At 42.9% G+C, this 27,482-nt stretch overlaps 2 protein-coding genes across 4 annotated transcripts in view; one reads left to right on the top strand and one right to left on the bottom strand.

Annotated features, from left to right (window-relative positions):
• The window catches only part of MED27 (mediator complex subunit 27), a 165,398-nt gene that overhangs the window by 119,954 nt on the left and 17,962 nt on the right, over positions 1-27,482 (top strand). Inside the window, exons 5-8 of one of the 3 annotated variants that reach the window (XM_081847187.1) lie at positions 10,388-10,495; positions 19,324-19,364; positions 21,704-21,804; positions 23,394-23,494. In XM_081847187.1, the coding sequence (XP_081703313.1) occupies positions 10,388-10,495; positions 19,324-19,364; positions 21,704-21,804; positions 23,394-23,494 (351 nt within the window). The remainder of the gene's footprint in view (positions 1-10,387; positions 10,496-19,323; positions 19,365-21,703; positions 21,805-23,393; positions 23,495-27,482) is intronic. The other 2 variants (XM_081847188.1, XM_081847189.1) reach the window with 2 other exon arrangements.
• Positions 45-815, bottom strand: LOC309333321 (tigger transposable element-derived protein 1-like; the record flags this gene model as incomplete). The annotated part of the gene is made up of 2 exons (XM_081846695.1): positions 797-815; positions 45-622 (listed from the first exon to the last, which is right to left on the bottom strand). Exon 2 carries the CDS (start codon positions 594-596, stop codon positions 45-47), a length of 552 nt encoding a protein of 183 aa, XP_081702821.1. The 5' UTR covers positions 597-622; positions 797-815.

Here is a 27,482-nt window from a genome sequence, read left to right on the forward strand (position 1 = left end):
TTAAGGAACATTGATTTGGTTTATATGTTTAATGGTGTGAAGGCTCAGGAACATGCCACAGATTTTCTCACTCTTTCCTCTTTTCTGGTGAATGGGTCCCCTTCAGCCACAGGAACATCAGAACTAGCAGCCTCTCCATGCCTGACCACGCTGTGGATTCCAGATCTTGCCTTGAACCGGTCAAACCAACCTCTGCTTGCCTTGAAGACTTCTGGCTCGCCTGAGGTTCCTGGCTGTTCCCGGATGAGGTCTGCGTGCAAGGCCTTGGCCTTCTCACAAATGACGGCCTCAGTCACTGTGTCCCTTGCACGCTGCTTCTCTTCTAACCAGATGAGCAGCAACTTCTCGACCTCCTCCAGAACAGCTGGGCAGTTCTTCACGATCCTGGTGACTCCCTTGGCTGCATCAGTCGCCAGGATCTTCTCCCTCATCTTCAGGATGGTCCCGATGGTCGATGGATTCCTCCCATACTCCCTGGCGAGGTCCGTCACACGCATTCCACCGTCGTGCTTCCGGATGATCTCCTTCATTTCCAGCGTCACCTTCTCCTTCTTCCTCTCGCCGGCCTCTGCAGCAGCAGTCTTCTTGGGTCCCATGGCAGCACAGCTCCTACCTTCGTAAACTCTCTCTCTCTCTCTCTCTCTCTCACACACACACAAAATCAGTGCTTCACTTCCAAAAAATTCAAAAGCACCCAGCCACCCACCACACAGAAATTCAAACCCAGAACCAAGTCCCAACCAACCCCAACCCAAAATCCAAAACCCCCCCAAAAAGTTTTAAAAGTTTAACTTACCAAATGGATGCAAAAGTAGTTTTGGAAAAGCTTCAAAAATCACTGAAGTCTTCAAAAACCTCGAATGGCTGCAAAAGAGGTTTTGGAAAAGCTTCAGAAATCACCAAAGTCTTCAAAAACCTCAACTGTTCCCCCAGCCACCCACCCACCACACAGCAATGGCAAACCCCTCCCCAACTGTTGCAAACCCCTCCCCAACTGTTCCCCCAGCCACCCACCACACAGAAATTCAAACTCAGATTTTTTTAAAAAAAAAACCAACATGGCCCAATGGTCACAGAAAATCAGAAAATTAAAAAAAAAATCCCCAAGCTCCCAGATTCCTGCAAACCCCTCCTCAACTGTTCCCCCAGCCACCCACCACACAGAAATTCAAACTCAGATTTTTTAAAAAAAACCAACAACATGGCCCCAATGGACACAGAAAATCAGAAAAATTAAAAAAAAAACCCAAGCTCCCAGATTCCTGCAAACCCCCCTCAACTGTTCCCCCAGCCACCCACCACACAGAAATTCAAACTCAGATTTTTTAAAAAAAAAAAACAAACCAACATGGCCCAATGTTCACAGAAAATCAGAAAAATTCAAAAAAAAAAAACCAACCCCACAAGCTCCAAGATTCTTGCAAACCCCCCCCCAACACCAAGTCCTTGAATTACAAACACCCCAACCCAAAATCCAAAAACCCCCAAAAAAGTTTTAAAAGTTTAACTTACCAAATGGATGCAAAAGAAGTTTTGGAAAAGCTTCAAAAATCAGCAAAGTCCTCAAAAACCTGAAAAAAGGCTACCAAACCGCGTGCCAACAGTTGCTCCTCGAAGTCAAGTCACAACTGCAGCTGTTCAAGCAATGCACCCTTGGTTTTAACGGTTTTAAGACAAAGGAAACAAAGTTGCTAGACGTTTTCGTCTTGTGAAGCAAGCCCATAGGGAAATTCGTCTTGCGAAGCAACTCGAAAACGGAAAACGCTTTCGTCTAGCGAGTTTTTCGTCTTGCGAGGCATTCGTCTTGCGGGGCACCACTGTAGTTTATCCACCTTTGGTCCCCACCCTGCACTCAGTTCTCCCCTGTGGCTCCTAGAAGCTGTTGGCGTGTGGCAGCAGCCACACCACAGGAATGGCTTCAACTGGCTGGTTAAACCAGGTGAGAGTAGTTGATGGGTCTCAAACCCTCAATGAGTTAAGAACTTCCTTGCATGTGAAGACAGGCTCTACCAAATTAAGCAGACAAGACCAATGGGGGCCCATTGGTCAAGATGGTGGTTTCTGCACATTCTGTAAATGAGGGGCAGGTGGGGCTTGTCAACCTGGAAGGGAAAACCCTGATCCTAAACCTTGTGGGATTTCTTGAGGAGAAGAAAAGACTAAGGAGTAAGCTCTACACAAATCCGGAATGGAGTCCCTAAAATTGTTGGATGGCATACTGTATGCTAATTTTGAGCAACTCCTGCAGCCAAGCTGGTGCAGAATGTATTGCTCTGCTTTCCTTTGGACCACACCAGCAAGGCTGAGAGGGGGATCTTGTCATCTGGGCATCTCAGGACCACCATACACACTGCCCAAGCCTGCACCACAGGAAGGTCTCTTCGTTGTTGCTAACGCAGCAGTTTGACCTCATCTCTGGAGGCACACCCCATTGCCTTTCAAGACAGAAGGAGGCTAGCCAGAAGCCTCTGCACTATCCTTGCTGGATTGGTAATTGCATCCTTAAATCCTCTTTGTCTTGAGTTCCCCTGTCCAGTCCACAAACTGCCAAACAGCCCCCATATATAGAGACAGATTAATGGCATCAAACTGGATTTAGTCCCTCAACCACTAGGAAATAGCTTTACAGTCTTGATTCAGGACCTGTTTGCAGAAAGTTCTTGTGGGGAAATGGGGAAATGTCATAGTGTGCCTTCTAATAGGAATGGCAATTGCCAGATGTTTAAACATCTTGGAGTTTGAGTCGTTTCCAACTACTGTCTCCACTAATGAGAAGGAGCCTGGTATTTGGAACATGGAAAGCTGGTTTTGTTCCAGCTAGCTCAGTCTTGCTGACACTGACTAGCTTGTGAGTCTCCAAGATTTCAGGCAGGGACTCTCTCCCAGCCCTTCCTAGAGATACCAGGGATTGAACCTGGGATCTTCTGCATGTGAAGCCTATGCTCTACCACATGACACAACTATGATGTACAATCTACTCTAACCAAAGCCCTTTAGTTCCCTTACATACACCCAGAACAAAATAATGGAACAAATTCTCCATGAGGCCTCACCAGGAATGTAACACTGAGTGGCAGCAGAGCAGTTAACATCTGGTCCTGGATATGCTTTTCTTGAAGAGTGTAGCACTGGAAACTCCCCATCCATGCCCTGAAGGCATTTCTGGCACTCCATAGAGCATTGATAATTTGGGGCTTTATTGGATTCTGGAGTATCATGAATCCAACTGATGCAGTGACAGAAGTTGGGCATCCTTCATATCCTACTGCTAACTGAATTGATTTGTAGGTTTTTAAGATGCTTACCTCTTTATCGCAGCAAGGTAATTACATCATAAATGCAACTAACGGTAGCAAAACAGTCCCCTTTTCATTTTGGTACAGTTGTTTGCTGTTTACCCTTCCTTATTAAGAGGCTGCCATTTGTTATCTGGGGGTGGAGGGATTTTCAGGGGAGAGGAATTCACCAGCTTATCTTTAATATTGGGGAAATCGTTTAAAGCCCTTAATTTATGTTGACTTTTTAGCGTATGGTATTGCAATTAAGTCAGATTAATGAAAGGTAAATTCCAGCCTCTCTATTAAAAAAAAAAAAGCCTTGTAAAGAACCTAATTAGCATGTTTGTTTGTTTAGCCGCTAATGGCTTAATTGCATCCTATCTTGCTATTTACAAATAGGCATCATTAGAGAAGAATGAGCATGAAAAGCAAAGTGTAGCATTCATACCAGCAGAGGAGGAAGGAAGTGTAGGGTCAGCCATTGAGGGGAACTGTAGAGGAAAATAACTAGCAAGAAAGTTATTTTCTTTACCATTCTCTGTTATTGTTCCAAACACATACAACATGATTTTCAGTTGCTATGCTGATTAATGAGGCATGGAAATGTGGGGCGGGCGGGGGGGGGGGGCTTGCTGTTCCTCCCACCATTCCTCCCACCATTCCTCTGCATCCAAGCAATCAGTGATATTCCATCACCTCTCAGTCAGCTCCCTACCTTGTGTGCTGCCTTCACAGGAGAGCATGCACCGGGGAGCATGAGGCCTCTGGTGAAAAGGGGAGACGGGATTCTCCTTTGGGTGGGGGTGTCCCAGTTTGGGGAAATCTGTTTCATGGGGTTCCTGACTGACAAACTCAGGCTATGTGTCAAGGATTCAATACCTATGCATCTTGTGCCACTGGTCTTCCTGATCTAGCAGGTTCCTCCTCCCCTGTGTCAGAGTCCTGGCTGAGGTTCAAGGTTGGAATCATGACACAGCGGGGACCAGTAATGTACAGGCAAGCCGTCTTTCATGAAGGCTTAGCTGCCATTGTTGTTCCATAAGCTATCAATGGCTGCTAGCCATGATGGCTAAGCATTGCACTCACTGTTGAAGTCAGTAATGTTTCTGAATACCAATTGCTGGAAAGGAAAGAAGAGTATTGTTGTGCTCAGATCCTGCCTGTTGCTGCTGCTGCTGCTGTTGTTGTTGTTGTTGTTGTTGTTGTTGTTGTTGTTGTTGTTGTTGTTATCATCAATATTTTATTGAAAAGGTTTCAGCCATAAAGGGATAAAGTGATACAAAGAAAAAGAGACGAAAAATAAAAAGACACAAAAATGTGTAGAAAGACATATATGAATATATATGAAAAATACCCTAACCCTTACATTATTTTATAAATTTGATATTATTATCCTAATACATATATAAATATTAATAGCCTGCTACATTTTGTATAAACTCATTCCAAATATTGTCATATTTATTTATGTTGTGCTCATTTCTTGCTTGCAAGCTTCCCATTGGGCATCTGGTTGGCCACTGTGAGAACATGATGCTGGACAGGACGGACTACTGGTCTGATTCAGCAGTGGTATTTTTCTGTTCTTGTGTTTTCCTCTGATAAGTTCTAAAGCTCCCCAGGATCTCCCCAAACGCAGTTTGAAAACTACTGCTTTAGAAGTTCGACATTTTAAAAATTGAGCACTGTTCCAGTGGCATTTACTCTGCACATCAGTGATATAGCTTGGAATGTTTTCCATTCCTTTATCTTTTCTACTGAACCTTTCCACTTTTAGAAATACATTTTTTTTAATAAAACTGATTAGTAATAATTGTTAGGCTACAAATAATTAAATAATAGTCAAACTTGACAGCTGGAATTGATATGAAGCCTGCCAAATCTAAAATAAAAGTTTAGTTCACTTTTTCAGATGAATGTCTTTAAGAAGCACATGTATTTATATGCAAAGACATTCAGGTGTCCTTAAAAACTGTCATATTAGTTAAAGTGCCACAAGTTCCCCTTTAAAATTTAATATAATGGTAATGCGTACACTATTGAATTGCCATGTTTTACAATATTTACAGGCATTCCAGTAAAATTAGTTTCCAAGTACATATTTGAATATAACATTTAAGCTGCCCAAGTGCATTTTATTCAAACTTATCAAATATTTCAGCGATTGGAAAAGGTTTATAAGTAGCATATGGCATGTAAAATTAACTTGACATACTGTTTGAATTTTGTTTAGTAAATATAAGTCAAATAAGCATGCCAAGATAGCTCCATCAAGTTAAGGCAGCATAAATGTTTTTGGAAAACCTACATCACCACTGTGCATACAGAGGGACCTCTTTCTCTTTTATACTCTCTCTCATGCCTACATGAAATTGTGCATGAATTGGGAAAAGTAGGTAGAAAGCATTTTCATAATGCTGGAACTTGATAAAATTGCTGGGCGGTGTGTTCAAGACATTTGTGTATTTCCTCACAAATGTTGTAACAATTTTTTGAGATTCACTGCCACAAAATTTGGCAATCACTGCTGGCATAGATGGCTTGAAAAGGAGCAGATCATGGATGCTAAACCAAACCAGTATCATGAACTTTTCTTCCTAACTATAAAGCTATTTTGGCACATAAGTGGTGTATTACTTAATTACCATTAATAAAGAGCTGTTAAGGGGCACCATTTTTATTTTATCAGAGCTAAAATCCTTCGATATACAGTGGTGCCTCGCAAGACGAAATTAATTCGTTCCGCGAGTCTCTTCGTCTTGCGGTTTTTTCGTCTTGCGAAGCATCCCTATTAGCGGCTTAGCGAATTAGCGCTATTAGCGGCTTAGCGACTTAGAAAAGGGGGGGGGGAGGAAACAAACTCGCAAGAACTCGCAAGATGTTTCGTCTTGCGAAGCAAGCCCATAGGGAAATTTGTCTTGCGAAGCACCTCAAAAGACGGAAAACTCTTTCGTTTAGCGAGTTTTTCGTCTTGCGAGGCATTCGTCTTGCAGGGCACCACTGTACTTGACCAGCCAGATGCATAGAAATGCAGTGCAAACTCCAAAGAATCAAAATCTTTTTTAGTTCCGCATATTTGATTCTGGTTCTTAAAAATTTGATGCTGGTGCCTTTGAGTTTAAAATATATTTCCTGTCTTCATTTCATTCAACTCTTTGGTATGCCAGCTATTTTGCAATTGTTAACTCATTAAGTTGAATAGAATTACTAATTATTGGAGGAAGAGGCCTTTTTTAAAAATCCAAGGTACCTTGGGGGATTTTCACTATTTTTTGTCCGTAAAGATTTAAGGATAATGCAATTTTTATCACATTTTGTCCTTTAAAAAAGCTAGAGGCTTTGCATCCTGATAGTCAGAATCAGCGCTGTAGTGTTTAAAAACAGGCTGGGATTGTAGTAGTATTAGACAGAGGGTTACATGCATGTTTAACCTGCAGCTGTTCCATTTTCAGCTCAAAGAACTGTGGGGCATTTCCCCCCATTCATATTAATTGAATTTTAGAGTGACCTTGTTCACGTATTGATTTGAATTAAAATTTTCTACATCAAGGTCGAGCTGGCACATATCCTACAGGCAAAATATTAAAAAGCCAAGTACTGTGTCTATCAGGATATCGACAGAAGAAGTTGAAATTTAATAGGGAGAAGTTTGCCTCAGAAGGTAAAAAATAATGTTGTCTTTGTAATGCAATTTAAGAAGTAGACAGTCTGTCCACTGAAAGGAGCTGCCTGTTTTCAGAATATCTTCAAATTGAGGCACGCACTTTATGGCTTTTTATGGAGCTTAGCTTTTGTTTCTGGCACTAGGGAGCTGTGGATTAGAGAGCCTATATGCTGCTATCAATTTTAGATGTTGCTGGCTATTAGACACTAGAAAACAACTAGATAGTGAGGAAAGGATATTGCAGAATACAGCTGGATATGTGTTTCTCCTTCTGAGCTTTGAAGAACAGGGTCAGACCAAGTGACACAAAGGGTGGGTTCTTGTGGCCAAGCAGCTGTTTTGCTTCTCTCCCAAAGGTGAGGGAAGATGTGGAGCGATGTAAGAGCAGCACCAGCTGCTTTCCAGGGGAAACCCTGCCAGATGGGTGGGGTATACATCATCATCATCATCACCACCATCATATTATTCCCACTCCAACCAAAGGGAGGAAAGGTTGCTGACTCAGAGCTGCTCTATTTTCAAAGTCGGGGCACAACAGAACCATGGCCCAAATCCCAAACTGCTTCTCATCCCCAGTTGAAATGGGGCCTCTCACTCACAAAAGAAATAACCTTATGAAGTAAACTTCAAAATGTAATTGTATCCACTTTAATTCAAGTGGTGCCAGAACCCTGTTGCTACAAACCATGCGGGAACATCAAAGGCGGATCTAGGGGAGCGGTACCAGTGTGGTTGCACCGGACACAGAGTTTCTAGGATGCTGCTGCGGGCAACTATGACATCCAATGGAAGGCAAGATGTGTAGGGGCCCCAGATTTTGATGTCACACAGGGCACTACTGACATTTGAGATGCCGAGGTCCACCCCTGAAAACAGTCTTAGGAGCTGAGGTGAAGCTACTGCCATGGGTGCTTTACTTGCTGAAAGGGGTTCTGATTATCAACAAAGAGGAGGTGCTACCCAGAACTAAAGGCTGCTCCACCATGGAACCACTATAGTATTTTCCATGCTACTGATTTGGGGCTACAGTCCCCATCATTCAGTCCTCAGCTTGCCTGAAGATCTCACACTGTACTCGTGAGCCTTGGTTTACATTGCTTGGCACAAAAACCGTAAGAACATAAGAGCCTAAATCACGCGAAAATCGAAATTTTCAAAAAATTCTCCTGCACCCAATTTTGGACCAAAAAATCTTAAAATATTATTTTGAGCTTATCTCATAAGTATCTACACATTAAATTTTTTTTTTACAGAAAATCTGAGTCATGAGAGCACATGGCACCAGGTGATTTGGCGTGGAATGACCTTCACAACTTTTTTAAGAGGTGTAGTATCATTGGTGACTTTTGCTCTCAGATGCTCCCCGTTGGATAAAGCACCTCCCACCAACTGCTGAATCATTTGGGAAATGTAGTAAAAAGGTCAAAAGCTAAGTTTAAAAGCTCATTTGGCACACCACCATATTCTGCATTGGGAACAATATTTTTGTGAGCCATTAACACCATTTTAAAACTCTGGTGAACCCTCAATCCTATTTTGGTACCTAGTTGTGACTACAGATCTAACCTGAGTCATTTTTGAAAAGCTAATTGTAGCTGCTCAACATGCTAGCCCTTTCAAGATGAATAAATAAAACTAAAACAGAGTATGTCGGAGCTTCAGGTTTTCTCCCTTCTGTCACCTGCCTTTTGGAAGTGGCATCTATAATCCCACGGGACTGTTCCTCATTTCCAAAAGTACCTTCATTTGCTGAAACACTGTGCCTCTGCTTTTCCAGTCAACATAACAGCTGCTGGAATTCCAGTGTCAATACAGTATTGGCACAGAACTGGAAGCTTTTAATATTAACAAGCCTGTTGTGAAAACTTTAGAAAATGCACAAATAGTGCTTAAGTGTTCAGCAGAAATGAATGCACATTATATAAAGTTATTTCCTTCCTTATATCTAGTATAGGTCAGGTTGTGCTATCGCTTTTATCAAGCAAAATACCCCTGAAAGAGAGTCTGTTGAAGGTTTCAATTAATCTGCTTGTCTTTTATTTTCTCTGCACAGCTACATCTGTCGCTTCTTATTTTACCCTCCAAAACAGTATAAACTTCAACACATTATATTGTGCTAGAAAATACCACACTGTTATCACTATCAAGTGAGGTTTTTTGTATATCTCTTGTTCTTCACCAAACCTTCCACTCAACTTTTCCACTCTTTTTTTTTGGGGGGGGGTAATGGTTCCAAACTACAAGAAAGAAGATTCCACCTAAACATTAGGAAGAACTTCCTGACAGTAAGAGCTGTTCGACAGTGGAATTTGCTGCCAAGGAGTGTGGTGGAGTCTCCTTCTTTGGAGGTCTTTAAGCAGAGGCTTGACAACCATATGTCAGGAGTGCTCTGATGGTGTTTCCTGCTTGGCAGGGGGTTGGACTCGATGGCCCTTGTGGTCTCTTCCAACTCTATGATTCTATGATAACTTAATCATTTTCCATCTTGCTCATCTCCCTCTCTTGAGCAGGTGGGCCTAGAGGCTTCTGGCTATTTTGGCTTTTCTCTTGGGCTCTGTTTTAGTTTTATTTATTCATTTTGTGAAATGCAGAAATTTCACAGCCTTTGCTTGCCAGTGTTTTTCAAAATCAAAAGACATGATTTAGTGCTTTCTTTCCAGATTAGTTGATGTTCTGGTTTTGGTAACCCAAAGCTCAACTTTAACTTTGGCGCTCAGGATGAGGTTGTTTCAGTTCTGACCCAAATATGACATCAGCATATACTTTTGATAAATCCATGCTGAATACTATTTGCTCTATCCAAACCCATAGCTGAAGGTTCAAGAGTGGGGTAGGATTGTATGTGGAAAGTGTGACATAAGTTTTTCCCTCCCCGGCTTGGACGTCATCAGCCTCCCTGTTGGAAAGGAACTGTTGGAAACAGAAAAACTTGCAAGGTGGTGGTTAGGAGCTAAAAAGGTAAAGGTAAAGGACCCCTGACAGTTAAGTCCAGTTGCGAACGACTCTGGGGTTGCGGCGCTCATCTTGCTCTACTGTCCGAGGGAGCCGACATTTGTCCGCAGACAATTTTTCCGGGTCTTGTGGCCAGCATGACTAAGCCACTTCTGGCAAAACCAGAGCAGCACACGGAAACACCATTTACCTTTCCGCTGGAGTGGTACCTATTTATCTACTTGCACTTTGACATGCTTTTGAACTGCTAGGTTAGCAGGATCTGGGGATAACCCTAAATATTGGTGGGGTGGAGGGGAGAACTCAACATGGGAAAGCCATTTTGACATGCATAATATATAGTTCAGAACCTAAACACTATCAATAAAGGGTTCTTCTCTGATGCTCATATAGAAAAGCCCCCATTTGCCTTTCAGTCTTTTAAATTATGGAGTATGTGTTTCTTACCATTGTCTTTTTTTTGTCATGTTTACGTCCCCTCACCCCCTGACAGGTTACATTAGGAAAAGTGTTAAAAGTCATAGTGGTGATGCGGAGCCTCTTCATTGACCGAACAATTGTCAAGGGGTATCATGAAAATGTATACACAGATGATGGCAAGGTAAGTGTCTCTTCCATATTTCCCTTTACTATGGATGTTTATATGGAACTTGGTGCTCAGACAATTACAGAAGAGCAAGTCTCTACAATTGATGCATCCCTGGCCCAAGAATGTTATTTATGTAAAGCATCCCACTTTTAATTTTAGATAACTTCTCTCCTGATTTACTATGTCCTCAGCCCTTAGACCAGGTGTGAGGATCCTTGTTCCCCACCCCAACGTTGCTGGACAGCAAGTACCACAATACTTGGCCATTACCCATGCTTGCTAAAGCTGATGGGAATTATCATTAAGCAGCTTCTGAATGGCCAAAAGTTCTCCACACTTGCCTTAGGCCCATGTTGCGTCATTATTAGTATCTACTATTGCTGGGGCACATCAGTTGCCCAGGCTTTGGATTTCTCTCCCCACCACCAAGCCACCAGGAAATTGTACACCAATTTTCCATTCAATAAGAAAAACCTCTTTCTGATGAGAAATCAGGGACTTGTCCCAAGTTGGTTTAATCTGATGGTAACCACAGCATTCTGAATGGCAGCTATTAAGGAAGTGCAACCTGCTTCCATGAGTGATCTGCTTTATGGAAAAAAAGTCACCTGGTTTGAACCCCTAATTTCTCTTGACTGCGTGCACTCCATATGGCTTTCTGTGGAGCTTTAGAGGATGTTAATGGGACCTGACAGCCTTCAAGTTGGTTTCTTTCTCTCTTCAGAGTAGAATGGGCTCTTGCTGAGATACCCACCTAGACTCACCTTTTTGCCAGTAACAAGTACTAAGCACTCCTGTCTCTCACATTCTTCCCCCGCCCCTCTGGATCTCTCTCTCTCTCCTTATTACAAAACCCATTAAAAATACAAGGTTCATTATAACCAGACAAGCACTTGGCACCCATAGGCCATGTTATAATGAGGACAGAATTATTTTTCAAAAAAGCGAATCTCTTGTAACATACAACATTGTGTTACGCACTGACCCCTGAGTTCCTTAGCTGCTTGCTCTCCTTAGGATTTAAAAGGCGGTAGTGGGGGTGGATCTGCTCTGCTGGAAAGAACATATAATTCCATTTTTCAGGTAAAAGATTCTCCCACTAGAGAGAAAATAAAAGGTGTCCAAAGATTGCCTTGGCCTGGCTTTAAACTGGGTTGCCTAGTAACACGCACAGGCTGAGGTAGGGACACTGCACATGTTCAGAAGCTTCTGGAATGTCCTGAAAGGAGGGGGAACTTGTGCCACTCTTTTCCTGGAACTGACTGACAGCACCAGTGCATGTTTCTTCTGGAAGTTTTGTCAGGTGGGAACCTTAAGGGATGCATTTCGCTTCCACACAGAAGAACACACAGTTCTGGTTCTCATCCATCTAAAGAAGGTTCTTCACTTCACTTCACTTCCTTTGCAAGGGAGCATACAAGTGAAGCAGACATTTAAGATACCAGTAAAATAAAATCTAAAAACTGACTGTCCAAAAATCCTCCTTTTCTTTTCAATGTGCAAAAGAGATAATAATCTATCTGGCACCTCAAAGTGGAGCTGGGGTATCTCATAAATTTAATACACTTGGACCCCTTTTTACCAGCAAGTGCTTGAGGTGACTTGCAATCAGTCATTTTTTTTTTTTTTAATCTTCACAACATTGTACTTATTGAATTTTTGTGTTTTCAATCTGGAAGCTGCTTTGGGGTGGGGGGGCAGGGTATGCGTGAGCATACATGAAAGGCAAGGTAGAAATGTCCTAAAATAAAATAAAGCTTGTGAAGGAGCTTGTAGCAGAGTATTTGAGTAGTGCCATCTGCTATCATTTTTCCATACTGGGATCTTTGGGAGTAAGGGCAGAATACACATTTAATAACTTAATTAGTAAGATTACAAAAGCCTACCTTTCCAGCTGCCAGAGACACACACATACACCAGTCAGAGAGAGAGCCAGTGTGGTGTTGTGGTTAAGAGCAGGGGACTCATAATCTGGTGAACCGGGTTCGCTTCCCTGCTCCTCCACATGCAGCTGCTGGGTGACCTTGGGCTAGTCACACTTCCCTGAAGTCTCTCAGCCTCACTCACCTCACAGAGTGTTTGTTGTGGGGGAGGAAGGGAATGGAGATTGTTAGCCGCTTTGAGACTCTTTAGGGTAGTGATAAAGCGGGATATCAAATACAAACTCTTCTTCAGTCTTCATTTAGATTTGTAAGTGCCTGAGGGCAGAGACCTGTCTTCTTCTTTTACTCCATAAAATGCCAGATACATGGATGAAGCTATAAATATTATTATCACAGTATAGCAAAGGGGCACAGAATTCAAAAAAGCCCCAGTGGAAATCAAATTCATGTGTGCATAAGTTTGGATTGCAGAGTTATCCTGGGTCAGGCTAGAATAGGGAGTCTCAGATCCTTACAGAGCTGGTGACTCATATTCAGTAAAGCATATGACAAGGGTGAGGAACCTTCTTCAGCCCAAGGGCCACATTCCCTTCTCATCAACCTTCCAAGGGCCATATGCCAGTGGTGGGCAGAGCCAGAGGTAGAAGTGGGTAGAGCAATAAAAATAAATTCTTACCTTGTGCAGTAGGCTAGATTATACACACACACTTCTGTATCCTCCAAGCATGCAAGAGTCATTATCAGAGTTCAAGAGCACAGTCCAACAAGGCAAAAACACTCAAGGAGGGTACAAAGCAAGGCTCAGGAAGAGAGTGGCCTGGGTGGATGAGGGTGGCTGAGAAGGGACTGTGGCATGTGGTGAGCGAATTCCAAGAGCCAGGGCCGAAACCTTCTGTCACCCGGGGGCAAAGACCCAGTTTGTCACACACACCCCACGTGCGTTTGCGTACACAGACACACACACACATCTCTCAACACATTTGTTCACAAAGGGCATAAAAAGTAGCTTTAAAAGTCTGGAAAAGAGATAGTCTCTCCAGATAGTAAAATTGTCCCTGTGTATATATGGCTTTCATTCAACCTTAAGCAGATCTCATCAGAGAGTAATAGATCATTTGACAAATTCTAAGTATTATGACAGACAGACAGACAGGTGATAGTTAATGGAAACTGATAATGATCAGGCACATACCCAGAGAGTAAGCCCTATTGAACTCAGTGGGAGTTACTTCTGAATAAAAATGCTTAAGATTGCAGTATAAGACTACAGAATCTTTACACAGTTTCCTGGGAGCAAGCTCCATTGAATTCAGTGGGACATTCTTCTTAGTAATAAAGGCTTGCAGTTTAAGGCTCTAAAAGCAGGCATGGACAAACTTGGCCCTCCAGCTGTTTTGGGACTACAATTCCCATCATCCCTGACCACTGGTCCTGTTAGCTAGGGATGATGGGAGTTGTAGTCCCAGAAACAGCTGGAGGGCCAAGTTTGTCCATGCCTGCTCTAAAGAATAAAGGAAAAGGAAAAAATACTCCACAAGTTTTCCTTAAAAATTGCTGGCTGCTGAATCATTGCAATTAAAGAATTTAGAGTGGATTGGCTACATTTCCCTTCCAAATTACAGGAAGGGATAAATACAAAGTGCTTCGTATGTCAGCATCACATTTATTTAATTGCAGGTATTTTATTTTCAGTATAAAGACAACTGATTTTTTTTTTGTAGATGATTGTATGCAGCAGTACCCTCTTTATGTATACGCATGGTGTAAACATGTATGTTGTCCTCTAAATCCAACACACTCACACACACTGAGAGACAGAGACAGAGAAAGAAACGCCAAAGTGCTTATCTTGTGAGCTTGCCATGTAAATTGTTTAAGCATGACAAAAGCATCTGGCCCCAAAAAGGACAGGAGGTGGTGTTCTGATCTCTTTAACTAACCTCTGAGACATTGAGGGAAGCAAAAGAAGAAAGCAATGAAACTTCCCCCTTTTCAACTTTGCTTGGCGAGCAACCTTCTCAAGGATTTCTCTTTCGCACACAGTTCCAAAAACAGACAGGGGGAAAGGGGAAGGAGGATCATTTTCCAGGATTTCCTGCTTCCCCTTGCAAATCAGCATCCCTCTGGTGATCAGCAGCTTGAGGTCCACAGAAAGATGCTGAAGGACACTTGGCACTTTTAGACTCCAGAGATGCAAGGAGGGGGAAGCCCTCCCCCATAAGCTGGGAGTCTCAATGGAGCCCCTCTAGAGGTTTCACCCAGGGCTGAGACCCCAGCTAGGCCCACCCCCCACCCCCATTACCTGCAAAAGCCAGATATTCCTGGGGGGCCACTTGGCCCCTGGGCCTTGATTTTATGGCTTTGTTTCAGGGCTTTTGGTAGCACTGAGTTGGACTTTTGCTGAAGATCCACATCATTTTTTAGCTGCAGTGACAGTGAGGAGTATTGCTTTCTTAACTGCACCTTTTTGGGACTGAGTGATTGCCATCATAGCTGGATTTTCTTCTTGAAGAGCTGTTTTGGGGAAACTGCTTAAGTGATGTTGAACAAGCTTGTTCTAGTTTATCCACTCTCGCTTCCAGTGGTTGAGAGAGATGTCCTAAAAGAAAAGAAAAGTAGAATATAAAAATCAAAACTCTTGTCTTAACCATGAAAGGGGTCTGTTGTTCTTCCTATTCAAAATGCAAATGGCAATGAAGAAAAGATGGACAGGAAATTTTCATGCCAAAGTAGAGAGAGAAAATGCTTAACCTTCTCCTTTGTTACTCCCCTCCCCCCACATAACACCATAACTCAACATAGTGCTTCATAAAGGAAAGAAGAATATCTGTCCCTGCCCTGAAATCTTAATTTCTAAACCAAAAATCTAAATTTCAACAGTGGGAAGGAGAGGGGTTGTTTTTTAGTAAACTGCATTATACACCTCTAGTCAAGTAGTGTATAAATTTTGTTAAACAAATAAAATTTTTAAAAAGAGGCAAAAAAAAACCATGTTAACAAATGCTGTTGCATGTAGGGTGAAGGGGATAAGCCAAAGGCTTCATTAAAAGGGGTGTGGGTGGGAAAGTTGGCAACACAGATGCATCCCAAGAAAGTGTTTCCAGGCTTAAGGAGGTGAAGCAAAGCAAGGGGTAAGAGTTTCCTAACAAAGTGAAAACAGGCATACCAGCTGGCAAGGCCCTGCTCATATTCTAGGCTCTTGGAATAAGTAGATTTGCCGTTTGAATTCTAAGTATTTGACTGACGATTTACTTTCAGTTCTTTCAGGCATTTTACTTAGAAGTCCCACTAAAATCAATTGCACTGATACTTCTTGGTTGGCTTGGAAGTAAGTCACTGGGCCCACAGTCCTAGAGACAGTTTGCTCAGGCCAGCTGAAATCAGTAGCCTTAAGCATGTTTTTATTGGATGGCATCCTGTGGGTATTCCCCCCTCCCTTCCCCAACATGGTGAAAAGGTGGACCATTTATAATGCAGAGTGGAAGACATGAGATGAGAACTATTAACGCTTTGCTTTGTATTGTGCATTAGGCATTTAACATCCTGTGGTCTAAATTGCTTCTTGCCTTTTGCACTAGGTGGGTGCTTCATCGCAGTCTCACTTGAATTACCCTGTTAAGCAACCTGTGTTGTGGTAGTTACTCTGTGCTGCTGCTGCTTGCCCCCCCCCCCCTTTTTGGATGCAAACGGGGACCTGTCAGTCTTCACTTTACAACCAGTTCTGGCTCTGATTCTCCTGCAGTTTCTCCTGGTCCATCGCTCCACCACAGACTGATGCATTTTAATTGGCCACATAGCAGCACGAGTGGCTTCATACCACCCATATTTTCAGGCATACTCTCCCCACTTCTGTCAGTGGCACAGTCCACGCATGACAGGCAATTAGCTGGTACCTTTCAGATACTTGACTAACGGACTTCTTGCAGCTCATCCTTTTGGGACAGGCTTTGACCCGAGCCATTAATTTGCTCACCCAGCTCTGCTAATCAAAACAAAAACTGCATTAGTATTTCTTTGGCAGTTGTGACTTGCTGCATTTGTACAAGCACTGGAAGTGGGGAAAGAGCCATGACTTGACAAGTTTGGAATGGGCAGTGCTACCTGGCCAAATAGGTTTTTGCACTAGGTAAGGCTTAAGGAATGTGAGGAGGGGGTGTCTCTGTTGAATTGCCCTGTTAAGCCACCTGGGTTATGGTAATGTTCTGACTTCGTTAATTACCCCATATCAATAAGAAAAGGCAGCTTTTTGCCTCCCAGCATAAGTGAGGAGAAGAAATAGTGGTATCAAAGGAAAGCTTCAAAGACAGCCAGAACCGTCTCTCGAGTAATTTCTGATCCCGGCATTCTTTCCACTTCAAAGCAGGATGTGTGTGTGTTTGGGTAAAGGGGAGGGGGGTTGAATCCGATTTCTCTAATAAGAGTTGGCATCAGCCCTGTTTGATATTAGATGCAGGGAACATTTTGATTTGTTATCGCCTTTGAAATCGTTCAGACGACCTTCAGAAAATGGCCTCTTGTTACTTGTGCTGGGGGTGGGTGGGGAGAGTAGGGCACTGGGAGAAAGAGAGAGAGTGAATTGAGGCCCAATTTAATTCACATGCAGAGGATGCCTTGAAATTGTGCTCTCAGCAGCTTTTTAGTTACAAATGTGTGTCTTGATTGAAAGTGAAAAGTTGAAGAATAATAGACCTGCAACAATGCATTGTTTAGCACACCCACCTCATTCGTCTGGTTTCATGGTGGTGGGTTTACAGGCCTTGCATATGGCTCCATTTTATTTTTAAAACCTTGGTGAGCATTAAAAAGAATGCAAGAATTGAATTACGTACATTAGGGCTCTTCAGCTCCTATGCTAAGGAATTACCGTTCAGAACTGATTTCAGTTGTTGTGACTGGCATTGTGCTTTTTCTGTCTGGTTCATCTTTTCTTTGTTTTGTTTTTAACAAAAGAATGAAAATAAATACTGAGAGACTTGATCCTTTATGAAGCCATGGTGCTCATGTTGGCAAGTGCCACCATGACAGGAAAGGAAAGGAAAGGGTGTTGGTTTTGAAACAGCCAGTCTTGCTCATTGGATCAGATAACTTTGATCCAGCTGCATGGTTTGATTTTCACTGGCTCTGCAGTTGCTTCTGCACTGATCCAGGTAATGTTGTTAGGTTTTTTTTCCACCTATGTGTGGATCACAGGCTGACAATGCTAGCCCCATGGCTACCTGTCTGTTTCTGGACATAATTCAAAGTGCTGCTTATGACTTTAAAGGCCCTATACAACTTAGGCCTAAGTTATCTGCTGGACCATATTCTCCTGAATCTGCCTGCGCTCTGAAATCTTTGGGAAAGGCTTGGTCCTGCCCACCCTCACAGACATGTTTGGTGGGGGCCCTCTCACCTCGGTGGCTGCTCCCAGAATTTGGAACTCCCTCCTTAGAGAAGCTAGACTGGCTCCGTCCTTTTGTCAGCAAGTGAAGACCATTTTATTCTAACAGGCTTTTGGGGTGTGACTTTTTTTGTTTTGTTTTTTAAGAAAAGGGCTTTTAAATAGCGTTGTGATATTTTTACTGTTCATATTTTAATAAATTTGTTTTAACTATTGTAGTTTAATTACCGTATTTTTCGCTCTATAAGACACACCAGACCATGACGCACCTAATTTTTGGAGGAGGAAAACAAGAAAAAAAATATTCTGAATCTCAGAAGCCAAAACAAGAAGAGGGATCGCTGCGCAGTGAAAGCAGCAATCACTCTTGCTGTTCTGGCTTCTGGGATAGCTGCGCAGCCTGCATTCGCTCCATAAGACGCACACACATTTCCCCTTACTTTTTAGGAGGGAAAAAGTGAGTCTTATAGAGCAAAAAATATGTTACTTTTCAACTATTATCTTTTTAATTTAGTTTTTATAAAAGATTTTATTGGATTACAAAAGTGCATGCATTGTCTCTATTTTCAGGTCGTAGAGTCTTTTCTACAGATGAGTTACATTCAATGTGAGGCGTTAATGTTGTATACAGTATAAGGCTGGGAGAGAAGATAGGTGGGAGAAGAGATGTTGTTAGTCTTCTGTACTATATCCGTGTTAATTTGTGTAAGCCACATTGAGTACTAGTCTGAAGAAAAGAAAGATAAATAAACATCGTCATCATCACATATGTGGAAGGTACCTCTGCTACTCAGAGCATAGCATAAAAGCAACCCCATCATTCCAGTTAACATAGAGCCAGAGTGAGCCTTGAAACTAGAGGTTGCCAACCTATTTAGGCCCATGGTCACATTTCTCTTCTCTCTCCCCATGGAATAGCCGCTCCTAAAGAAAGTGAGTGTCCACTTTTGCAAGGGATCTGGGTAAAAGTTGGATCAAGTAGAATTAATCTGAGCCTTGAAAAACTCACAGAGCTGAAAGTGGAACTGAGAAAGAGCATGAATCCTCCTTTGGCAGAACCCTCTAGTTCCCATGGTTCAACCATGGCTTGATCTTAAATACCAGTTCTTCCATATTTACCTCTCCCTCCACTTCCCTACCTTCTGTTGTCTCTCCTGTGCCAGATTTATGGATTTCAAGCTCCTCTGGGCAAGGGCTTGCCCTCCTGTACTCTCTAAAGCACCTGCATATTGATGGTGTCATATGAATAAATAATAATGATATTTACAAGAATGTTAAATGAGGTGGGGTGTCTTCCAGATAGGAGAGGAAAAACAGAGCTAGTGCAAGATATTTGGAATTGAAAAGGAGTGAGCCATAAATTTGTGATTGTTGGGGTGGGCTGCTAGAATACTGGAAGGAGTTTGTCTTGATCTACCCCCAGCTTTACCAGAAGCATAGCAACCATCTACATAAAATTGAACTCAGTTACTTAGTGGCACATTTCACTAATCCATGCTCTCCACAATCCTTTAAACCCCAAAATCCAGTTGCAAGACTTTACTGTGTTTTAATATTGAAATGTATTGCTTTTTCAGCCCGCTGCTCTTGAAAAATGTAAAAGGCATCTGAATCTCAGGTGTGTGCATAACATTACCCTGTGACCTTAACTTCTGCTTAACAAAGGTCTCTCCTTCCCAGGAATCTAAATACAATATTCAAGGGGGGGGCGCATTTTATTTGGTCCCTGTAGGCCAGTTTTCTGGCTTAATTCAGCTAAATGTTTTCTGTGTCACTTGTCACTGAATTGCTTATGTTGTGGACACAAGACTGCATCAAGGCTTTATGAGAGATGCCCTTGTTACAGGCACAGTTCTGACACTGTTAAATATTCACATGGATCAGCACAACCTGTTCCAAATGAATTGAAGCGATTGTGCTGTCTAGGTGGAGGGTGAAGTAGCCCAGGAGGACTTGTTTGTATGAGTTTATATTGTGGCAGTACAGCAATAGGTAATTGCATGAAAACTTCTATAGATGCTCATGCAAAAGTTCATTCCTAAGTAGGTCTACTCAGAATAAGTCCTGTTGAATTCAATAGAGCTAACTCCTAATTATGTGAGGTTAGGATAGCAGCCTAAATTATTACAGATGAAACAGCAGAAGATAAACAAGGTTTTTGGTTTGTCTTCATAAGTGCGACCATTTGAGCAAGATTGGCACTCAATCAGATATGTGAGGAGAGCATTGCATTTAAACTCTAACCTAGTAGCAAACAGGAAAGTCACCCAGGGGTGTGAATTGAAACATCAGCAATATACAGATGGCACTGCTGTATCTCCTTTTTCCACCTCTTCATCCCAGGGAGGCTGTTGAACTCCTGAACTGGTGCCTGGTGCCTGGAAACTGTTTGGCTGAATGACGGAATGACGGAGAACAAGCAGAAACTTTAGTCCAGACAAAATAGAGGTACTATAAGTAGGGAAACATACTGCTCTGGATAGAGGTTTTTGGCTGGTCTTAGATTGAGGTTGCACTCTCCCCTGAAGGACCAACCAAGTTTGCCCAGATGATGGCAGCCAAGAATCCTTTATAGGAGCTAGGAAAGGTATGCCAGTTGTCTCAGTTATCCATGCACTAGTGGGATCCTGACTATTGTAATGCACTGAGGCTGCCCAGACAACATGAGGTTGACTTTGAAGACGGTTTGGAAATTTCAGCTGGTGCAAAATTGTGGCCACCTAGGTACTGTTCGGTGCCAGACAGTCAGTTCACATTACATCTATATTGTACTAATTATGCTGTTTGCCAGTGTATTTCCAGTGCTGGCACTCAGAGTTACAGCTCACAGGGACAGCTGATGCATGTTCAGGAAGTTGTTCCACAATAGGCATATCTCTAGCATGCAGGCAGCATTTGTGAGGGAATGGTTTGGGTGTTGTAATGGTTCTAGGGGTTGCTCGTGCGTAAGCCGGTGCAAACACCTGGCTGGGTTGCCTGAGTGAACCTTTTCTGTCTGGACAGCCACTCACCCATGGCTGTCTCAATCACTGGCAGAATCTGTCAGTGGGCGTTTCTTAACCTTCTTCCAGCAAAGAAGCTCTTTGACGCCTAGTCTCCTCCTACTCTGCGCGAAAGCCTTCTGCGCAAGGAGGGCGTAGGCAGCAGAGGACCCCTACTCTCCCCACTGGTCCCCGGCAAGGAGTCATGGGACCGCCTCGCCGCTTCCCCCATCTGCCCCCCTTCTCCACTGGTGCTACGCTGATTCTCTTCCCCAGAAGATGGGCTGCCTCTCCCAATCCCGGGACACTCTCTGGAATCCCTCTGGATTTTGCTCTCTCCCTCCGGCACTGATGGCAGTTCCCTGACAGGTGTCTATGCAGGCTTGACATGCACAGACCCACTCTCCCACTCAGGGCTGGTCCAATACATTTTAGCACCTGAGGCAAGCCATAAAATGGCGTCCCCCACACCAGGGAAGAAGGGAGGAGTGAAGATATACATCAGTAACAATGGTGAGGGTCAAAGCAACCTTACCTGATAGTAGAACTGGTTATCAAAGGCAGGTGCAGAGTCCAGGAGACCCCAGAGGGCAGCTCCTGTGATTTCCTCCATAGGAGGAAGACCAGCAGTCCCTCCTATTTGCCAAGAGGCCATTGTGGAGGCAGCAGATTGGGCCTCCAAGGAACCCTGGCACTGCAGCAGCAACAGAGGGCAATGCACTCCTCAGAGGTTGGATTTGCCGCTTCTGTGGATTCTGCTGATAGAGGCAGTTGCCTCACCTTGCTTTGTGAGTGGGCCAGCCCTGCTCCTACCTCCTGTGAGGCTGGATGCCTGAATAGGCCTTGCATTGCATGTGCACTGGACCCCTTATCTAGTGGAAAGGTTTAGGTTTAGGAATCAGTCTAATAAAAAAGGTGGAATGAATCTGTGTTTCTTAATATTTTAATATATGTTAATCTTGCTTGCATCCGCCAGGACCTTGACTCTACTGTTACAGCAGATGAATTTCAAGAGATGTCCAGAATACTGTTATGTTGGAAGAGTTTCAGTTAGAAAGTCTCAAGGATGCAAACAAGGTGTTTGGATTGGTCAGGGTGACAGTTTGTGTTCTGGACCCATGGCCCTCTTGGCTGAGAAAAACTAACAGGGAAGGGACAGCTGGCTGGACCAGGGAAGTATTAATGCTCCCTTGTGAGAGGGAGAGGGCCCTGTCTGCTTGAAGAAGGCAGTAGCAAAACCACTCATTAAGAAACTCTCCCTGGATTCAGAAAATCTAAGTAATTACCAACCAGTTGCCAATTTCCCCTTTTTGGGCAAGGTTCTTGAGCGAATGGTCACGGGTCAGATCCAGGTGCTGTTGGAGGAAATTGTTTTTCTAGATCCTTATCAGTCAGGATTTAGGCTCAGTTTTTGCACAGAAACCACTTTGGTCACCCTGCATGATGATCTCTGTCAAGAGGCAGGCAAGGGAAATGTGTCCCTGTTAATTCTCCCCAACCTCTCAGTGTATTTTGATACCATCAACCATGGTATCCTTCTGAAGCAACTGTCCAAGTTGGGGGTGGGCGGCATCACTTTGTGATGGTTTCAGTCCTACTTGGATGGTCCAGAGGGTGATTCTTGGTGAGTGCTCTTCGTTTCCATTTGGGGTTCCTCAGGGTTTGATTTTATCCCCTGTGTTGTTGAACATGTATCTACATTAAACCTCTGAGTGAAGTCAACTGGAGTTTTGGAGTATGTTGTCAGCATTATGCTGATGACACACAGCTCTATTCCCCCTTTGCATCTGCAGGTGTGGCAGTGGGTGTGTAATGGACTGGACAAGAGCCAGTAAAGTGAAGCTTAATCAGGATAAGGCTCAGGCACTCTTAGTGGGTGGTTCTCTGGATTGGATAGATTGAAGGTTGCCCATTCTTGATGGGCTTGCACTCCCTCTGAAGGAATGGGTACACAGTTTGGGAGTACTCCTGGATCCATTGCTGTCACTTGAGGCTCAGGTGGCCTTGCTGGGGCAGAGTGCCTTCCATCAGCTTTGGCTGATGGCCCAGCTGTACCCCTGTCGGGACAGGGCTAACCTAATTTCTGTCACGTGCTTTGGCAACATCTATGTTAGATTTCTACAATGTGTTATATACATAGGGCTGCCTCTGAAGAAGGCTGCTGCAAAATTTGATGGTCAGGTTGCTCACCAGGGCAATACAGTTTGAGCATATAATACCAATCCTAGCCCAGTTGCACTGCGTGCAAATTAGTTTCTGGGCCCAATTCAGAGTACTGGTTTTGACCTATAAAGCCTTAGGCGGCTCAGGATTGCAGTATCTCAAGGACCACCTCTCCCTATATGTGCTCTCCCAGACCCTGCGTTCATCACCTGATGCTCTTGCTTGTCTGCCTCCACGATGAGAGGTCTGGAGGGCAGCAAAACGAGAATGGGCCTTTTCTGTGGTGGCTTCCCACCTGTGGAAGGTTCTCCCCAGAGAGGCTCGCCTGATGCCGTCATTGCATATCTTTAGGCACCAGACAAAAACATTCCTCTTCTTCCAGGCCTAATTAAACAACTTATGGCCTTTTAAACTGGGGGGGGGGGTATTGTTTTTGTTTGTTACTGTGTTAACATATTTTTGTGTTTTTATATTGTAAACTCCCCTGTAATCCTCAGATGAAGATGAAGATACACATTTAATGATGATGATGATGATATGGGACTTTTTTCTTTTTCTGCAGCTTGACATATGGTCCAAGTCCAACTATCAAGTGTTTCAAAAGGCAAGTTTCTTTGTTTCTAAATGGCGTCTGCTTTATGTTATGTTATGTTATTTTATTTCATATTTGAATATGACCTTATATATACACCGTTTTCAAAATGTGCACATGCTGAAGTAAGTGAATGCTTGTTTAGTTAAATGTTCTGGCAACTGTTCTGAATTCCACCTTCCTCAACACACCTGGAGCTTCACAGATGTGCTAGAAGGCAAGGTGACCATTTTAAGAACAGGTTGAAGTAATTCTCTGCATATGCAGAGAGCTCACAATTTGGTTTAAAAGAAAACACTCAATTTCATTCTGTCTTCTATAGTACGTCTGTGAAGTATTAGGATGTTAAGTCTATAGATCCAGAATACAGTGGTGCCCCGCAAGACGAATGCCTCGCAAGACGAAAAACCCGCTAGACGAAAGGGTTTTCCGTTTTTCGAGGTGCTTCGCAAGACGAATTTCCCTATGGGCTTGTTTCGCAAGACAAAAACGTCTTGCGAGTCTTGCGAGTTTTTTTCCCTCCCCCCCCTTTTTCTAAGCCGCTAATAGCCGCTAATAGCGCTAATCCGCTAAGCCGCTAATAGGGATGCTTCGCAAGACAAAAAAACCGCTAGACGAAGAGACTCGCGGAACGGATTATTTTCGTCTTGCGAGGCACCACTGTATGCAGGAAAATAGGGATTGTCAAAAGCCCCATTTATTAAGGAAGGGTATGATAAAATAAAGGAACTTGTCTCAATGGGTAATTAACACATTTAAAGTAGATTTAAAAAATAATGGATTTACAGTATTTTTAAATATTACATTTATGTCAAGATTAATTTTGGTTAATCTCCTAGCAGGTAGCCTATTGGAATGTAGTCTCAATTGTTGGCTATGTTATCATTTTTGCCTTGAACTTTGTTTGTAAACATAGACACATAGAATTGTAGCGTTGGAAGGCATCCCAAGGGTCATGCAGGAATGTACTATGTAACAACCAGGATTGGTTGGATGGTTCAGTTTTCATGTGAATTTTCATTTTAAGCTTCTGTAAATTTGGGGCATGAATTCTTGTTGCTGTTCTTATACTTCATATGTAAGTTGAGCTATTGATACACACTCTCCAATACACACACACACAAATTACAAGACATTTGGTCCATTATAAGAGCTATTGAAACTGTAGTAATTGTATTGTAAATAGCCACTTGCTTGGCAGGGTCACAGTTGGTGACTAAAGATTACCATGTGTGTACAACATGCTAAGCCTCAGCAGGTGTTGCCAAGAAACAGGTTGTCAGCCCAAGGCAGGGCAGAGATCTCATCAGCACTGGGACAACAGTAAAGAAGACAATGCTCAGGGCAAAGCAAAATACCTGGACTCCTGACAAGTTGCTTAGGCCTAGAAGCTGGTTTTGAGCCTGGGGCTTTATAGGTCCTTTTTTATCCTGTTTGACCTGTGCAGCTAATAATTTTCACTCTGTCTGGTTCTACATTCCATTGAGCTTTGTTTGACAGGCTTCCCTGGCAAGTCAGAGTGCTGGTGACGAAGGTCCTGGTTTCAGGTGTGGGCAGGCACACACATGCATCTACATGTATATGTTTAAACTTACTATTTTTCTTTGAAAATAAGAAAGATTATTATTTTAAGTGTCTGTCTTAAATGTGATTTGACACATCAGGGAGAGAAATGCTTAAATCATTCTCCTATAAACCTATAAAATGTTGGTTTCTATGCCTATTTCATGTTCTAAGGGTTGATGAATGACCTAAGAATTACAAGACTTTTGGTGCATTAAAACAGCTATCAATGATGTGGTGTAAGTGACCACTTGTCAAATGGTGTCTGTGGCGTTGAGTAAAAATCACCTCCATAAGGAGACCAGGTCAAAGCTGACAGACACTAGCAGATTTGCCTCAACTGTTTTAATCCCCATCCCAAGGGGATGACTTGATATTCCAAGATTAAGCTAAACCTGTTCTCATTTTATGGGATCCAAGCCTTAAGTTGAAGGAACTTAAAAAATCCAATATACTTTGCTTAGTTTCCTGTCATATTTTCCCCCCTCTGGTACAGTGGCTTACAAACTGTTCTGAGGAACCTTGTGATATGTCAGAGAGTATTGATAGTTTCTCAGTAGGAAGATCAAGAAGATTACTGACCTCTCCCTGCAATATATGCCTGACAGTGTTATACACATGCTAAGGAACCTAGTTTACATGGAATGACACTAAGGGGCCTAATAGGACTTGTCTAGCATCCTATGCGACATCCTAGAATGCCACATATGGAGAAGTTCTTCAACAGATGTGGAAAATAGTTTCCTAAAAATTGAAAGTTTTGAAAAGCCATTGCTCAAGTTTGTCAAACAAATACCAGCAAGAGACTCTTGAGCTTGGCCTGGAGGCATGCCACTATAATTCCTGTATAGATATTTCTTGAAATTTTTGGTGCCAGGATTCTGTGTTCACCCAGAAGTAAATAATTTTGACCTGTGATGCCAGCTTCCTCCAGATCAAAGAATAGCTTCAGGGAGGGAGGTAGCAGCCCATTCCCTGACTAGCATTAAGAGGCAGAATAACACAGTAGTTAGTCTGTTACCCGAGAGACAAGTGAGAATTAACGGATTAAGCAAACCTTTCTCTCCCTTCTGAAAAATATATTCCTTGTGTCAGGTAGAGAGGAGTATAATGCAGAGCAACTTAGGACAAAATCATCCATGATAATCCTTCATCAATAATGCTTTAAACTAATTATAGCCCATGGAGTAGCTTTCATTCTTGCCATTAAATGGGTTTCTATGTTATAAATGGGTCCAGCCTGTAGGCTTGGCTCTCTTAATGCTTTAGGATTCCAACATTAGATAGTGTGTGTGTGTGTGTGTGTGTGTGTGTGTGTGTGTGTGTGTGTTCATGCACACACACACACATACTCGCGTGCGCGCGCACACACACACACACACATTTATGAATGCTTTCTTTTTCAAATGCTTGATACAGAGGAATTAAAAAGCCAGTAGTAAGATGTAACTTGCCTCAGGTTCATTGTACACAGCCCCATTCACAGACCACATAAACCAGTGTGCTTAAGCTGAAGTCCTTCTAATCCCACAGTGGTCAATGGCATTGATGAATTGTAAAGATCTGGCTGTATTCAACATTCTCATTCCGCTACTGCAAGAGCCCTTGCGCTAACAGATGGCAGTGTTCAAAGGTTGCACAACAATGGAATCCAATGCAACAGTTGTGCTAATGGAACCTGGTTGCACAACAGCTGGTCCTTGTTATACTCTCTGTTGCACATCAATATTTGGTAATTTACTGTTTTCCCCCTTGTGCAACAACATTCCATAAGTGCAACAATACCCCAAAGTCACTTTACACACAACTTTTTGTCTTTCTGGTTCTGTTTTTTATTCTGTAGCCTAGTGCCAGAATTAGGTGGCCCACCTCCTGTCACTGCCATTATATTACTGCAAAAGCCTACTTAAACCTGTGGCCCTCCATGTTGTTGGACTATAGCTCCCATCAACACTGACCATTGGCCATGTTGGCTGGGCTTGATGGGAGTTGGGAGTCTGCGGGTGGGTTCCAAGCCTGTAGAATCCAAGGAGGCTATGGTCTCACACTCAGTATTGCCAAACAATGTTAGGATAAGTCAAGCATTCAGAGTCAAAGACCAGTCAGGATCAGGCATGAATAATCATTCTGAGTCCAAAATGTGGTCTAGAGGCAACATTAGAAAGTTCTGAGGTCAACAACAGAGAAGATCCAGCCTAGCAGTGTGAGTCAAGAATTCTACTTTTTAGGGTCAGGAAGCTAAGGACCTGTGATGTTCCAGCAGCTGAAAAGCTCAACATGAAGACAAGACCATTCCTAATTCCAGCTGAGAATGCTTTCCCATAAGGGGTTATTTATTCCTGTCACATGCAAATTTAGTCTTTCAGGTACACACTTTCATGTGGGCCTGAACATCTGCACTCTCAGATGTTGGCTGAACATCTCTCAAACTCTACTG

Source organism: Podarcis erhardii, assembly GCF_964252035.2.
Source record: "Podarcis erhardii genome assembly, chromosome: Z".
NCBI classification, from domain to species: Eukaryota; Metazoa; Chordata; class Lepidosauria; order Squamata; family Lacertidae; genus Podarcis; species Podarcis erhardii.